At 36.5% G+C, this 17,383-nt stretch overlaps 1 protein-coding gene across 5 annotated transcripts in view; it reads right to left on the reverse strand.

Annotated features, from left to right (window-relative positions):
• LOC126371529 (calsenilin) overlaps positions 1 to 17,383 on the reverse strand; it is a 318,344-nt gene that overhangs the window by 98,507 nt on the left and 202,454 nt on the right. The window contains exon 2 of one of the 5 annotated variants that reach the window (XM_050016852.1): positions 14,596 to 14,616. The exons of the other annotated variants lie outside the window; for them this stretch is intronic. Within the exon in view, the coding sequence (XP_049872809.1) occupies positions 14,596 to 14,616 (21 nt within the window). The remainder of the gene's footprint in view (positions 1 to 14,595; positions 14,617 to 17,383) is intronic. 5 annotated transcript variants of the gene reach the window in all.

The following is a 17,383-nucleotide window of genomic DNA, read 5'->3' on the forward strand; positions in this document are numbered from 1 at the left end:
CCGACATTTTATCAAGTTTTTCTATGACGTCACAGATTGCTTTTTCATACACATTCCATACTAATTTGTATTTTGACGTTTAGTAAATAGTAACTGATTCGATAGTTGGAAATTAGCCTTTTGCTTTGATGTGGCCTTTTTAACCCTCCACATCTTGGCCATTTGGTAAATGTGTGATCGTTTAGCGGCATTTGTTTTCTACTTAGTTCTACCGTTAGAAGGCAAGTATTTACTGACAATTTTGGTCGTTGACTCAGTGGTGGTTGCGCTAAGCTAATGTTTAGGGAAGGGTTGAAATGACTGACTACCGGGTCGTTTTATAGCTTGGCAGCTAATTAAATCATCGTTTTGATGTACTTAGTTCGTTAGATACCTTATTTTTATTTTCTTCGGATAACCAACAGCAAAAGAAAGAAAGAAAGAAAGAAAGAAAGAAACATTTATTACTTCCGGACACCACAGACACAGACAGACAGGTACATTACATTTAACACAGGACAGAAACCACACGGAAAAGAAGATTATGTTATAGCTGTACAATAAGCCAATTATAGGTTTACGCAAATATGACTTGAAAACAACAAACTCGGGAAAAAATTTCACGCCGCCGCACTATTTGGAAAGTGTTTAGACTACTCAAAAAAATTGACAGCTCAGCTGGTGCTTAATTACTTTAGGTCTAATATTAAACAGGTCTAAATCTGTGTCATGTAACAACTCATTGAAAGATTTACTTGCTTTGTATTATTTAAGAATTTAGACGGTAATTAGTTGAAGCAATGGGAAGAAACAAAGGAGCGTTAAACCTTATTTACAAGCTGTTTGAAAAGTTCTAGGAGTAATCATGTTTTTCATTTCTCTGCCGTCAAATCATAGAATAAAGAATAATACTACGTACTTATAGAATCGCAATTTTCCGTCCCGCACCAATTCGCTTCAGCTGCCTACCTCACCTCTTTGGGCACTGGTTGTATTTAGCACTAGGTTAGGCCCAAATTTAGGTAAAAACTAATACTTATTATATTTGCTAAAAGAAACACAAAAATGAAGCGCTAAATAACTTTGATTGTCCTTATAAGCGCTAAAATGTACTTACATTTATATTTTGTTAAACATATTTATACAAAAATATGTTAATATTCTTCTTCTTACCGTGTGGGCTGTGAGGGGAAATACCAGCCTCATCAACCCTGCTGTCAGGGCTATGATTGAGCCGCCAAAGGCCCCTGACAAAATAATATTCTTAATATAGATTATTTAGTTTCGTATTTATATAACTAGTTTGTTTGTAATTGGCAAGCATTATAACCAAATTAATCTTTTTTAATGCTGTCTGTAAAATTTTATATGTATTGCTGTATGTACCTAAATAAATAAATATAAAACTTTTTTTTTAATATAATAGGCTCGCGTTTGACTATGGTGAGATTGTGCTCACCTGATGTTAAGTGACAATGTGGTCTAGGGTGCACGCATACCTAGCAAATGCCTATTCCCTCTGGCCTTGAAGACTCCTATTCCAACTCCTACTCCTATTCTATTAATTTAAAACTTCTCTTAAGAACTGAGTTCCACAGCCTGCATTAGCCTGAACGCCAGAGTACCTTCATGACAACGCCGCGCCTTCGTCAGTTCCCCGTTCTAAAGTTATCAGTATCTCATAGCGCCGGGAGCGGGACAAACTTTCGATGCAGATCATTAGTCGACAATTACACTTACCCAGTTCATTCTGAAGATGAATGCTCCAACTTGCGACGTTCTTCAGATCCGGGAATTCACTTGGACGTGAAAGTTTCTCGGACTCAATTCCGACTTTAGAAATGCTGCTAATTGCGGGTTTTGATTTAGTTTTGGAACGCTTTATTTATTGTTAACATAAATAAATATAAACAGCCTGTATACGTCCCACTGCTGGGCACAGGCCTCCCCTCAATCAACCGAAGGGTCTGGTCTTCACCACGCTGCTCTCCTGCGGGTTGGTGGAGGCATTTGGGCTAGTAGCTCGGAACCAACGGCTTACTGTGCCTTCCGAAGCACGGAATCATCTTACTTCTTCGACACCCAGGTGATTCAACCTGTAATAACCTAGCCAAATAAAGAACACCCTCACAGATCGTGAGCCCAATGCTCTATCCACTCATTTCATTTATTATTATTATCATTTATTATTTATAACACACAAGAAAATTACACAGAAATATAACAGAAATGAACATGTACAAAGGCAAGCTTAACTCAACAGTTGAGTTTACTTCCAGCGTACCTTGGAACAAGAAAGGAACAATAAACGAGAAAATAGCTTTCCGTGAAGGATTAATTGTATTCGTTAATTATAAGTAATTCATGTATTTATAATAATAAAACAACAGATATTATATCTTCTCCTTTGCGAGTCGATGGCGATCGATATGTCACGGTAAGAGTGAATAATTGAAGATTATTAATAATTATCTATTATTAATAATAATTACCGAAAGTCGAGGTTACCGAAATATGATTGTTAATGATTGCTTTTAGGATTCGTGTTGATTTTGTCAATGAAACAATAATTGTTTAATTTTATTTTTGTTAAAATTTTATGTACCACGAAAGACTTTCTTACTTTGTTGTTTGCTTAGTTTTAACCTTGTTTGTGTGATCTCTATTTAATATAATTGTAAGACTGTGTTTAATATTATTAATAAATACCTGCTGGTCAAAAAACATTGGGTTTTTATTTATTTTATAACTTTTACCAATATGTGTCGTGAATTATTAATAATTACTACTAAAAGTAATAAATTTCGATCGTTTATTCACATTTACCAAAACATGTGGTTATTATTAATAATTTTGTAAAAATATTAATAATTTTCAATTAATCAGATTTACCGTAACATATATTATATATTTGCATTTTAATGATACAATGATCAAACAGGGGATAATAATGATATTATCCCCTATTTGATCACGGTACGTTCGCGCATGCCTTCTTCTTCCGGCTAATTACTCGTATAACGACATCTGTATAATAGGTTCTAATTTTTTATAGAGAGAGTTGAAATCTTCTTTACAACCGTTTTGCCATTACAAAGATTAAATCTTTCCGCTGAACTTATGTTGCAAAATTCTGCATAGTTTTCTCAGAAATTTTAATGAAAGAACTCTGGAGGACTTTTAGGTAGTATTCGTATTTTAGTATTAGTATATTATATTGATATTATTACAACTTACGTAGTTATCGATCATGATATTACAAATATATTATGAGTTAGTAACATAATTACGTTGTGTCCGTTTAAGTCGGAAATAGTGCTTCAATCTCGTAAGGCCCTTTTGCAGACACAATATTTAAAAAATGGGGTTTGAACTTTGGGTCTTACGACTTTACATAAGTATTGGTAACGATATAAATGTAGCGCTATTTCGAATTCAACTAACTATAAAAAATATAATAAGAGATAGACCTGAGAGAGGGCTAAGTTGTCAAACAAAACATCTTTCACGCAGGACATTACTAGTATATTTGAAACTCTCTCTCTCTCTCTCTCTATTTAAGAGCTGCGCTCTTGTCGGTGGAGTAATCGCCATTCCTCTCTATTTGAAACTATATCATTAAAAACCCATCAAGCTATTTATAGGAGTGAGCATAAGCAGCAATATCCTGAATACAGTTAACCGGGTAGCAACATGGGGTTAAGTTTTAAGCCAACAATCTCGGCTGGAATGCTCTGGGATGAATTATTTCCTCAGATTTCACAATAGCACGTAAATATAGTCCGTGCTGTGAAGGCTTATGGTTTGTTTTACTTCATTTACGATTAAATAAATCAACAAAACAGAAACTGGATACAAATCAAAAATTAATATAATAAAATTTACTATTGAAATATACCTATCTATTTAAACCACTATTCAAGTCACAATTTAAATATTATTACTATTATTTGGTCAGTATTTATTTTAATTAAATTCCGTGTGGTTTAACATTCAGTAGTCGTGTTTACTATAAAATATTTGCAATCCAATTAATAATAACAACGTGTTGAAGTGAAACTAATGTGATGCACAAATAAACATTGTGAATAATATAATATTTATTGTGTTGTATTGTAGATCGAGTTCAAATCTAACAATTCAGAAAGGCATATTCAACAGGTAGGTAGTATTTACATGATATAAACTATGGAATAGAGGAAAAAGGTTGGAAGGGCCGAGTGAACGCGAAACTTTTTTTTGACTTATTGTAGTTTGCCGCAGATGGCATTAACTACTTGGCCGGAAAAATGGGGAGCGCTGAAGGCTCTCACCTGGTACAACGTTTAAGACAACAGGCCTAAGGGTGCCCAGTTGGGCGCGAACCTCGGCTCACGGCGTCGTTTGAGAGGAAAATTATTTAAAAGAATGAATCGACCCTAGTGGGTCGATAGTGATAAGCGCTGATTAAGGGAATGAATAATTCATACTTCAAAATACGCTTTACGTCCCACGGAGCTCCGCGACACTAAATTAAAGTCATCTTGTGCATAATTATAATCTGCACCCCCTTTTTCTTTTACATAGGTTGTATATAGGTTGTGCCTGGTGGGTGAGCCTATTGCCATTAACCACCGGGCACAAAATTCTGGAAACCACATGATATCAATTACCTCTGATCCAAACACGAATTGGAATTCCACATTGTCTCTTATAAATTGAATTGAAATGACGACAATATTTAAAAAATAAACCTATTCGTTACAACCAAAGCGAGTTTTCACGTTATTTTCAAGCGTTCCGAGGTGCAATCGAGCATAAATATTCTTTGTTCAGTGCCATTCAGCAGAAATCCGTTTTTTGAAGCAAAATGCCCGTTTTCTAAAGCACAGTAGGACGCGACAAGAATCGCCAATAACCAACCTTAAGGCCATGTTCACGAAGGGAATGCGGCGCGGGAGCGGACGGGATATTTGTCCCTACGGAGGATCCGCTCTTCAATAGAAGGAAGGAAGAAACCTTGTATACGTGAAGAGATTTTCTTTTTTAATGCTCTGTTGATTCTTCAGCAGCCTCAACAGCCTCCGTGGTCTAGTGGTTAGAGCGTTAGGCTCACGATCTGGAGGTCCGGGTTCGATTCCCGATGGGGACATTGTCGAAATCACTTTGTGAGACCGTCCTTTGTTTGGTAAGGACTTTTCAGGCTTGAATCACCAGATTGTCCGAAAAAGTAAGATGATTCCGTGCTTCGGAGGGCACGTTAAGCCGTTGGTCCCGGCTATTAGCCGTAAAAACACCTCCACCACTCCGCTTTGGAGCAGCGTGGTGGAGTATGCTGCATACCCCCTCCGGTTGATTGAGGGGAGGGCTGTGCCCAGCAGTGGGACGTATATAGGCTGTTTATGTTTTATGTATGTTTTTGATTCTTAAGCTTGCTGAGATGTTTACCAGAATTAATATTAAGTAACTATACTAATTAAAGTATTTTGTGGTATAAAACGCAAGTTAAATTTCTCTGCGCCCACGCTTCCATTGTCGTTTAGACAGACGTAAAAAGCAGAAAGCCATTATTCGCCCTCTTCTAACCAAGTTCGTTTATTAAAACTGCGAAAACTATGCAATTCAAACTTCAGCGGAAAGATTTCATCTTTGTAATGACAAAAGGATTGTTATGGACAGTTTTTGAAAAAAAAAAGGAAACTCATTCTTTATTCTGCAGGCAATTTTCATTTGTTTCCTGTATGAGCAACTGATCCAGCACATAATGGCTGTTACATGAAAACAAAATCCAAACAAATAACGTTACGTAATATTCCAGCATATTCTGATTTATTTATTTTTATTTATTTATTTATTTAATAAACACACGTAACAGGTTACAGACACAAATCTTATGAAATAATACACTTTTTGAGGTTCAGACTGTAGCCCAACTAAACGTATGCAAGTTATACAATACTATGGTGAGAAAACACGACGCAAATTAAAAGATACTTAGCTCCGCAACAACATGGTAACAACTACGATTCATGGATCTACGGCCAAATCTTCAGGTGAGCATTGATTGTGTCTAAATTCAAATTCAAAAATATCTTTATTCAGTAGATTACATAGTTACACTTTGAATCGTCAATTTTTACATAACGAACGTCTCATCCGCCTAAAACAACTGCAGCTTCTCACAACCTGTATAGCCGGGGAAAAGAAGCTGCAATAAAACCCTCGGCACAGGGCCCTAGACGTTCTAATCTAATGATCTATGATAATACTTACACTTGCTTTTAAGCATGGCGATCCCTTCCTAATAACTTTGAGTGTACTTAAATGTACATCATATCGTTTTATTTTGCAAGTATATTGGATTCTCGAGTGATAATAAAAATAAATTATGAATCAATTACTTGGGGTAGTTAGAGTTACATTCGTCACAAGATGAACTAAACACCCACATTTCACCGAGAATTCAGTTACTCCAACGGAATTTACGATGAGCCATTTCGCCGTCTATAATTTCGTCGTAAATGATATTGCTGACGATTGGGAATTGTAAAAAAAAAACATTTACAGACATTACTTATGTCACAAGCCGAGGTTCGCGCCCAACTGGGCACCTTCAGGCCTGTTCTCTTTTGTATTGGGTGAGATCCCTCAGCGCTCCTCATTTGTTTGTGGCGTAGTAGTATGTGCCATTTGCAAAATATCTACAATAAGTCACGTCAAAAAAAAAAACGAATCCCACAAACACTAGTTGCGATTAGAAGAATAATTTAATTTTGAGGGCTGAAATGCGGAAGCTAATAAAACGTGATTCGATAATGTATTAAAAACACGATTACCTACAGAAATGTAAGCTCTGTCTATCCTGAAGCTTAATGACAGTTACGTACTTTAAAAATGAACTATATTATTTTTCTTCAAGATCTTTGTATTTTGCTCTGTCCGCGCTGGATCCGTCGGCGTCTCGTTAAAACTTTAATTACTTTTTTTATGAGAAGAAAAAACTTGAATCTCTGAGCTGGAAAGATGGAAAATAGAATGATTAATCATTAAACGGGGCTAGATTAGAAACAAGATCTAGTGTGGTGATTGTGTTGTTATCGCTCGGGACATGTTGGTTAAATGTGAATGAGTACCTGTTCGACATAATACTTGTGCTTTATGTTTTTCTTTATTAAGTATTTATTAGTTTCTTCATAACGATTGTCAATCTAAATACTCCTTATTTTACCAATTTAATGTTAATTTACATTTCTTTTTTTAATTGTTAATGTATGTTAAATTATGTACGATAAGGTGGAAAAGTCCAATCAGTTTCTTGCAAAGTAATAAATTAACTGGTTGCACTTAAGACCTCCTGGTTACATGTCGTTTCTGTAATAGACCAAAAACACGTAAAAAAGTATATAAATTATTGTGACAACTAATGGTTCATAATTGTTCAATGGGCTCAGTGACTGCACTTTTACTCTTTGATTGTACTTATTTATGTTATTTCAAACGAAAAAAATATTGTTCACGGTTTTTATCCGTGTTATTTTTTTTTAATTAAATCAAATTGATAATATTACGTACTAGGGGTTTTGCTAGAAATCTTAAAAGATTTTGGAGAGGTCTTCTTCTGAATTACGTTTACGAAGAGGAAACAAAAGCCAACTTTTCCAATAGTTCGCACCTTTTCACTTCAAATCGATTGACCACTTTACCAACCTTTCAAACAGACTGCTTTCATATAATAACGTAATGAAGATTCGCCAAGAATGCAATTTTCGAGGCGATGTTCGGTCAAAATCCTGAAAGGAACCTCAAGGGTCTTATGCAAGTGAAGTGGTACTTGTTGGTATCAAGAGCACTGTGGTACTAAAGATTGCAACGTGGGGGTGAGGGTACCCACCCCTGGAGGGTGTCATTGTAACCAAAAGGAGTGTCCAGGGGTGTTTCAAATAGCAACTCAATAGGTCCTTGGGGATAACCCGTTGTTGTGAAAGTCAAATTATCGTACTTGTGTGTCGCTTCCACAATGGAATTCCATAGTCTGTGCTTACCCCGGTGGGAAATAGGCGTGAGTTTATATATGTATGTATGTGTGTCTCTTTGTCTTAGATACGTTTGAATAGAAGTGGCGAGAGGAGTTTGCAATGAAGTTAATATTTACATAATTATTATCTATTCTTCAATTTGTCACATAATCAGCCTATACACGTCCCACTGCTGGGCACAGGCGTCCCCTCAATCAACCGGAGGTAGTATGGAGCATACTCCACCACGCCGCTCCAATGCGGGTTGGTGGAGTTGTCTTTACGGCTAATAGCCCGAACCGCTTAACGTACCCTCCGAAGCACGGAATCATCTTACTTTTTCGGACAATCAGGTGATTCAAGCCTGAAAAGTCCTTACCAAACAAAGGACAGGCTCACAAAGTGATTTCGAAAATGTCCCCATCGGGAATTGAACCCGGACCTCCAATTTCAATTTGTCATATTAGGTAGAATATGTGGCTTGGCCGTTTCGCTACCATCACATAAGCGTTAGGTGAAAAAAACAATTTTATGCCGTCACCATGGGCAACTTTATCGACTGTTCATTGCCGTAGAAACAAAACGGACAAGCCCCATATTTTGCACAACGTGTAGAGTTTGTAAACTTAGGGTTTGTATAGTTAGCCCGTATAAAGTTAGAAGCTTGGCTCTACATGAGATCTGATAACCTTTTGACATTGCGATCTCATATTGGCACATTTTACATTTTTTTTTTGTTGGGATTAAATATTATTAAATTTAAAAAAATAGTCAAGGCCGGTCATTGGATGGGTGACCACAAAAAAAAGAAAGGTTTTCATCTCGAGCTCCTCCGTGCTTCGGAAGGCACGTTAAGCCGTTGGTCCCGGCTGCATTAGCAGTCGTTAATAACCATCAATCCGCACTGGGCCCGCGTGATGGTTTAAGGCCCGATCTCCCTACCCATCCATAGGGAAGGCCCGTGCCCCAGCAGTGGGGACGTTAATGGGCTGATGATGATGATGATGAAATTTTAAAAAAGTACATAAATACAGGGTCTAATAAAAATGCTCCCTTGTACCCCCCGCGACCCTTCCCTCTCTCTCTCTTTCTTCTCTTTTTTCCCTCTCGACCTAATGTGCCCGTCACGCTCACAGCGTTACCCCGGTGGATGGCGAGGGAAATTTGCTACCGGAAGTCGCCACTTTGCTCTCTAAGCCGCTTGCCCACCTCCCTGATAAAGCACTTCGCTTCAGAGACCTAAGACCCCGCCGTGTCCACGGCAAACGGCACAAAGTCATACGTCTATTCCAGACAAAATTATGTTATTTTAACAAAATTAAATAACATATATAATGGGGTGTCAAAGGTACATCGATCGCAAGATGAACTAAGTACCCACACCTCACCGAGCTTTCTGTCAGATCAACGTGATAGGAGATGAGCTGTATTGTCGTTGTCTTTACGAAGATTAGTAATAAAATATATTTTTTTGCTTATACCAATCTCTAAGACAAAAGTCTAGATGAATGAATGTGAAACAATAGAAAAGTTTTATTTTCACAGTTGCCATTTGAACCTTATTATAATTATGAGAAAGTCCAGTTTTTTACAGCAAACTCTTAGCACAGTTTTACACAGTTTTGTCTTATAAAGTTTGCATAAAGATCTCTCTAGTGGCTCAAACCTCGCCATGTATTAAAACTTTGCTTTGACCCAGTATCTTTTAAACGAGTAATCTCATAATTTACCGTGACATTTTAATAAGGTAACATGATGCGTGTTGTTTAAGAGAGTGAAGCAGATATTAACTGCTTTCATTCTAGAAAGTGCCCGAGTATACAAACAAAAAAATAATAATACATATTTACTGAGTAGCTCGGTGGCGCAGCGGTTAACGCGCTCGGTCTGCGATTGTTGAAGTTAAGCAACTTTCGCAAAGGCCGGTCATAGGATGGGTGACCACAAAAAAAAAGTTTTCATCTCGAGCTCCTCCGTGCTTCGGAAGGCACGTTAAGCCGTTGGTCCCGGCTGCATTAGCAGTCGTTAATAACCATCAATCCGCACTGGGCCCGCGTGATGGTTTAAGGCCCGATCTCCCTATCCATCCATAGGGAAGGCCCGTGCCTCAGCAGTGGGGACGTTAATGGGCTGATGATGATGATGACATATTTACTATAATATTTACTCACATTACTTTCTTGTAAATTATGACTTTAAGAAAGATGGAAAGAATCATTTATTATTTTTATCTTACCAAAACCTATATTTACGTTATGACTAATAATAATAATTGCTGTGAATGGGATTGAACCTACTCAACTGGCTTGTTATACAACTTCAAACTGAACTCCCAACCGACCTGTTACTGTTGCGATAATGTTGTATAATACCTTTATAATTCGGTTAGCGTGAGTTAATAAAGAAAATTAATTGCTGACGAGAGCTAATTTTTAATTAGTTTAACAGCAACACTTTCGTTTAATTTAAATTAAAATTTAATTACGAACAGTTTGGCTTCGGCCGTTTGGACGAGACGATGTTTACAAATTAATTTCACTGAAGAAAACTTAAACATAGCACTTGGAAGTATTTTCAAGGAAACTTGAGATCACTTGGAGCTCTAGAGAAATACAATGGATGAGTAAAGTTGGGACAAAATTGTCCTCTTCCTTCCATAGCATGGAATAAGGAATTTTCTTAATAAACTGTTGGCCGAGACATACTTTTGGAACGCCTACGAAATTCTTCAGTGTTAAGTATGAGTACTTTATGACGCTAGTACTTTATAGTATTCAACAGAACATCTAGTTCGGTACAATAAAATTAGTGACTATATTTCAATGATTATTAGCGAATTAATAATTACATATTTTACAGTGATAAGGGATAACTTTATAGTGATAAGGGATCAGTCTATTCTATAGCCCACGACATGCTCTGGAAGACCAGCAAGTTTAAGCGATTTTCTCTATATTTTCTGCTATTGTTATTTGATATTTTAAATTGCTCTTTCGTCTATTGGTTGTGGGATTAATATTTTGTATTTCTTTGTTATTTAGAAAATCCGGACAATTTCTTCGTAAAAACTGTAAGAGTTGACTTTGTTGATCGTCAAACGAACTTCTTTTCAGTAGTGAAATCGTTATCGCAGATCACATTTTTGACATTTAAAAACATAGACATTTTTTTTTGTTGGTTATTTTGTCCATAGGACAGGCAAAGGGATCATAGCCCATACAGCCAAGTCATGTGTTATATTTATTTGTTTATTTTTAGTTATAAAATTCATAGAAGGCCTAAACCAAGTCTGGCGTATATTTACAAAATTAAGGCCGAAGCCAAGTCTTAGTTTGATTTCAGAATTAAGGCCGAAGCCAAGTCTTATATTGTTTTAAAAACATAGACACTAAGGAACTTAATATTATTTTTATTCTAACACATTTATAGCGAGCCTAAATTCCAATTTGCGTAAATAACAAAGTTCACAACAGAAAAATTTAAAAGGAAAACATCGTTTCGTCACAACATGTTCTTTTTTAGAATTCCCTATTTGCGCGCAGAATGTTCTTTCCCTTTTAAAAGAGAAAATTAAGTCGTGCACGCAGTTATCTTTTTCTCTTCGACGATAATAGGCCGCGTATAGAGCGTGCTGTGTTCCCTTTGTGAAACAAGTTTTCTTTGTAAAGTTATAATAGTCGTTATTTTCCGTAGTCTTTTATCATAATAATGTACTTATTTTTATTCCCATGCGTTTCGAGCCAATTGAGGTAGAAAATTGAGCTGTAAAACTACTTTGTTTAAAGTTAGATATTTGTTCTGAGTTTACAGGAGTTTGTCATTGTCTTTTAAAGCTATTTTAATATAAGCTATAGCTATTTTTATATATGTGACTAATTTATTAGGTACTTACTTAATTCCTTGATGTTTAATACTGACATTATTTGTAATATTGTACGTCCGACATGGACATGCTGTTGAGACAATTTCATAATGTTTGACACCTGAATGTATGTACCTACACAGCTTCTCATTTAATGTTTCTCGTTTCTTGTTTGTTTGTTTCTTAAGTAAGGTAGGTGCTTACCATTAAGTTATTTTACAATAAATTAGTTTTGTTATTAGTCTCTGCTTACCCCGGTGGGAAATAGGCGTGAGTTTATATATGTATGTATGTATGTTATTAGTTTCGGTAATAAAATCCTGAAATCCTATCATGAACATAAAGGCGACCCGCCATTTCACTCGGAAGTCAGTAATCTTGCCAACTTTAATTTGTCCACAAAGAGTCTATTTGAGGCCCAACTTTTTGCATGAATTTATTTGCCAAACGGAAATAGTCACCCCTTAGAATTTATTGTTAATCTACAAAATAGACCGCATTTATAGGAGACAGTTTATGTATAGTTTATATAATATACAGGGCGTTAGCGACATCGTAACGAATACTGAGAGGGATGATTCAGACCATGATTCTGAGTTAATATCTAGTGGAATTTCCTGTCGGAAAATGATGAACATTTTTTTGTTTTTTTAATTGTTTGCAGTTTCATAGTTTTGCGACGGAAAATTCCATTTGATATCAACTCAGAATTATGGTCTGAATCATCCCTAAAAGTTTTTGTTTTTGTTGTAACTAATACCCTGTGTACGTTTGAGAGTATTATACTCGTATAAACGGCCTTAACGGCCGCTGCTGTGCACAGAGGGATGCTGTACTCGCAAAAATCTACATAAGTTCGTCTCTTAAAACCGAGAGCTCTTAGTGTGGTATAATAATTACACTAGATGATAACATTTGGGACACTTTGAACAATATTTGTACTCATATTTATAGTGTAGAGAGGACGAGAATTAAATCCCTTATAAATAGTTTGGACGTCAATCATTCAGTGCCTAATACACAGTTGTTAATCGTTCTGTTTAGACAGTATCTATAAAAAAAATGTAGAACTTTATTAAAAACTTACCTCATCCGATAACGTGGCATGTGTGAGCTAAAATTCTACCGCTATAAAAAAACCACTTTACTCGCAAAAACGACTAGAGTAAGTTCAAAGTTGTGATGGTACTAAGTCAAAGTGTGAAATAATGTGTAGGTAAGAGGTTGATTTTGAAGAACTACGTCATGCTAAGTTAATGTTCTAGTGTTCAAAGTAATTCTATTTCGAAATCTAAAAACTGTGGTGAAAATCTATAAAGTATACTTCGTTGCAACTGTGTTTTTTGAGACAATTTGGAAAATTTAAGCCGCTTTTCCACTTGGCAACATTTGGCGCGCGACATGTTGCACAATATGTTGCCCAGTATGTTAAAAGTTCCGCCCAATAAGTAACAGCCTCCGTGGTCTAGTGGTTAGAGCGTTAGACTCACGATCTGGAGGTCCGGGTTCGATTCCCGATGAGGACATTGTCGAAATCACTTTGTGAGACCGTCCTTTGTTTGGTAAACACTTTTCAGGCTTGAATCACCTGATTGTCCGAAAAAGTAAGATGATTCCGTGCTTTGGAGGGCGCGTTAAGCCGTGGGTCCCGGCTACATACATACATAAAGTCACGCCTATTTCCCACCGGGGGTGGGTCCCGGCTATTAGCCGTAAAAACACCTCCACCAATCCGCATTGGAGCAGCGTGGTGGAGTATGCTCCATACCCCCTCTGGTTGATTGAGGGGAGGCCTGTGCCCAGCAGTGGGACGTATATAGGCTGTTTATGTATGTATGTTAAAAGTTAACGCGGAACTTTTGTTTAACAACGTTGTCTGTCTACACATCTACTACACGTCTGTCGTCGACAACATGTCGCCAGTGGAACTAGTGTTGTTGCGCGTCACGTTTCCACTCAACAACAATTGACAACATTTCAAATTTTTAAGCCGTGGTTTTTTTGTGCTATTTCGAAAGTACTTGTTTAAATAGAAGACACGTATTTTTTCTTTTCAAGATTTTTCCACTAGAAGTTACAAAAAATATTTTTTGAAAATTGGATTCTGCCATTGATAGAATGAAGGCAGTATAATGTAATGTACCTTTGCATGCGTATTTAAAACAAGTCGCAAACAAAGTGTCATGTTATACTGTATGACATTTACTTTTTTTATAATTTTTATGTAAAGGTCTGAACTTATTATGCCTTCCTCTTCTGACCTCGTGGATTTTCAATATATTTTTATTATTACTGAATTAAAAAATCTGAAAAAATGTGTTTTGTGTAAATCATACAAATATCTCGAAATGGTTTTCGATTTAAGGCACCTTAGTAAAAATGAAATGTTGTCAATTGATGCGCAACTAACGATGATCTCTAAACAAACAACAAGCCGCGCGACGTGTTACGCTTCAGCTGGCAACGTCGCGCGCTGTTGTGCAACGTTGTTGTACATGTTGAGCGTCACATGTTGCGCGTCAATTGTTGTCTAGTGGATACGAGGCTTTATACTGCCAATTTGCAATAAAGTGTACTAGGGGTTTGGTATGATGTAGGTAGGTACTACTTTTTAGGAGTTCTATAGTATAGCCAACGCTACTATAATGTGAAATTGGTACTAATGCACTCATAATGTTTGCAACTATGAAGTAGGTATAGGTACATGTCATGAATTATCTAAGTATTAAATACATGCTTAGTTTGTCACTTCGAGCTTACTTTCGGACTCCTCTGTGAGACCTGGGAAAATAGCAACTTTTTATTACAGGGTAGGGTAATAGCATGTAGAATATTGTTTCAGATACTTTTATCTACAGAATTAGATGGTTAAGTCTAAAATGTGGTGTGTTTAGGATTTTCCCAATTGTGTTTATTCTGTTTAGCTGCTACTTAAATGAAAAGTTCAAAAAAATATATTTAAATAATGCACCCACATTCAACATAAACGAAGAAAAAGAGCGTAAATAAATGCTTATATAGGTTTTGTTAGTAAAGAACCAACTAGTATATAAAAGGGATATGTTTTATCTTTGAATGATTACTGAATCATCCTTAACACCTTCGGTTCTGTTTATAAGAGGTCGAAGTCGTTTACTGAAGTAGTTTTGTCTGTGGGTTTACCTCTGAGACCTTACACGTGGCCGCTGGATGTATCTAATCGTAAATAATACAGGTTAGCATATAAAATAAATACCCTCCGATACGAAGAAACTTCGAATAAGAGGTCGTCTTAACCTTGTACACCATTTAAGCCGCTTTTGAGTCCACATACATTATTAATGCTTACAAAAATATTTCTGGCATGTTAATACATGCACCCGTATTCAGGATAAACGTAGAGAGAGCGTAAATATATTGGGTACATCAGTCAGGGGTATCACACACAAGGCATAATCGTCGGCCGGCTCGTGAAATATTACCGGGATAACAATGAAATAAGAAATATTGATGTATATGCGAGTAATCAATCACAGCCCAACCCGGGAACGGAGTCAGCTACCCTAAACAAAAGTCCCCGGGGAATGGAATAAAAATATTATTTATTTATCCGGAACTCTGGAAACTTCTGGAACAAATTGATGTATAAGACCGTTCATTGTATTATTTTTATAATATAAGAGTTTTTATGTTTTGGTTCATGTTTTTATGTTGGTATTTGAATTTGAATTTGTGTTTTGACCGTTTTTACGTGGTTACCCGGAAAAGTTTAAATTTACAATGACGCGATTGTTAAACAGTCTATACAACTGTGTAGACTGTAATGCGTGGTTACGCATTTTGATAATAAGTATAAATAATATCAAATAACTAAAAACGAAATGGCGAACTTTTTCAGATCCTACATATTTTATTTATTTATATTTTTTATTTCAAAGTCTTATTCTGAGGAACTAATACAGTATTCAGTTTGAAAAGAGTTCTGCAAAGAAGCTAATCAGCAAAAGCTACTTTGAAGATTGCAAAATAAATTGAAAAAGGTGATTAAAAATTCAATTTTGATCAAATACGTACAGTATTTTTTCTTATCTTGGCTTTACGGGAAATTTATTAGGAATATTGATAAAATTGTTTTTTTGTTTTCCAACACATAACATATGCTTACTAATATATCTCAATTGGGGTATAGAGAGGTACATCCATCGCAAGATGAACTAAGTACCCACATCTCACCGAGCTTTCTGTTAGACCAATGTGATAGGTGGTGAGTGGTATCGACGTCTATAGTGGTCGAGCCAACTGTGTGTGTGTGTTATTGATTATTTAAACTTTCATAATTGACATATAGCAACAGTTGGCACATGAAATACTATATTGTTGTGTGTCGGCAATGCGAGTACGTACGGTCATAAGCCTCTGTCATATTAACACATTTAACCTGACAGTCATACTTCGATTCAATTTGTCAACTAAGTTACTGCAACATGGTTCTAAAGTGTATACATTTTATTGTTCGTGACTGTACTGAGTATCTCACTTGTTTGATCGTTGATGACTTTTTTTTGATGGACTCTTTTTTGACAACTTTTCTATATCACTTTTCCGATCTTCGGTGGCATCACTGTATTTATCCATTAACCCTTGTATTTACACACCTCTCGGTTTAGGACAGCTTGTTCTATAGTGTCAGTTGTCTTCTTCTGTAGTGTGGGCTGTGAGGTGAATCACCAACCTCATCAACCCTGATGTCAGGGATATTATTAAGCCGCCAAAGGCCCCTGATATGACTCATGTAACGATTACTCACTTACATCAGTAAGTAGTAACCGGGACCAACGGCTTAACATGCCTTCCGAAGCGCGGATCATCTTACTTCCGGATAATCAGGTGATCAGCCTATAAAGTCCTAATAAAACTAGGGATCATAAAGTGATTTTTGTGATATGTCCTCATCGGGATTTGAATCTGAGACCTCTGGATCGTGAGTCCAACGCTCAACCACTGGACCACAGAGGCCGAGTGTCGGTTGTAAAGTAAATGACTGACCTAATCAACCGTAGTAACAAGATTACTATTGAACGTTAGGCCCCTGTCGAGGCTCATATAACAACTACATATTTAAAGTAAATATTAGACGAACCAACTACTTAACGTGCTTTCCGAAACATGGTTCATCTTACATGCCTAACTAGAAACCACAAAGTGATTTTTGTGATATATCCCTACCGAAAATCGAACCCAAGATCTATAGATCGAGAGACTTAACGCACTACTATTAGACCGCGAAGGTTTAGTAACCTCCGTAAATAGACGCGCAGCTGATTGGGTTATACGTTTTGTTTTCAATCAAAAGAAATTATATTCCTTAAAAGATGAACCAACTACATCTCTGTGATGACACAGGGCTTCAAATCAATACATCAAATACCATCCATTCAACCATTAATCATTCATCTCACGTCTCGAGTGGTTGTCAGAATCGGACCCTTTTTCGGGTAATTAAAAACATCTGTCCGCGCCACACAAAAACATATAATACCATTAAATCGTTTACGTTTGAATATCATTG

Source organism: Pectinophora gossypiella, chromosome 12, assembly GCF_024362695.1.
Source record: "Pectinophora gossypiella chromosome 12, ilPecGoss1.1, whole genome shotgun sequence".
NCBI lineage: Eukaryota > Metazoa > Arthropoda > Insecta > Lepidoptera > Gelechiidae > Pectinophora > Pectinophora gossypiella.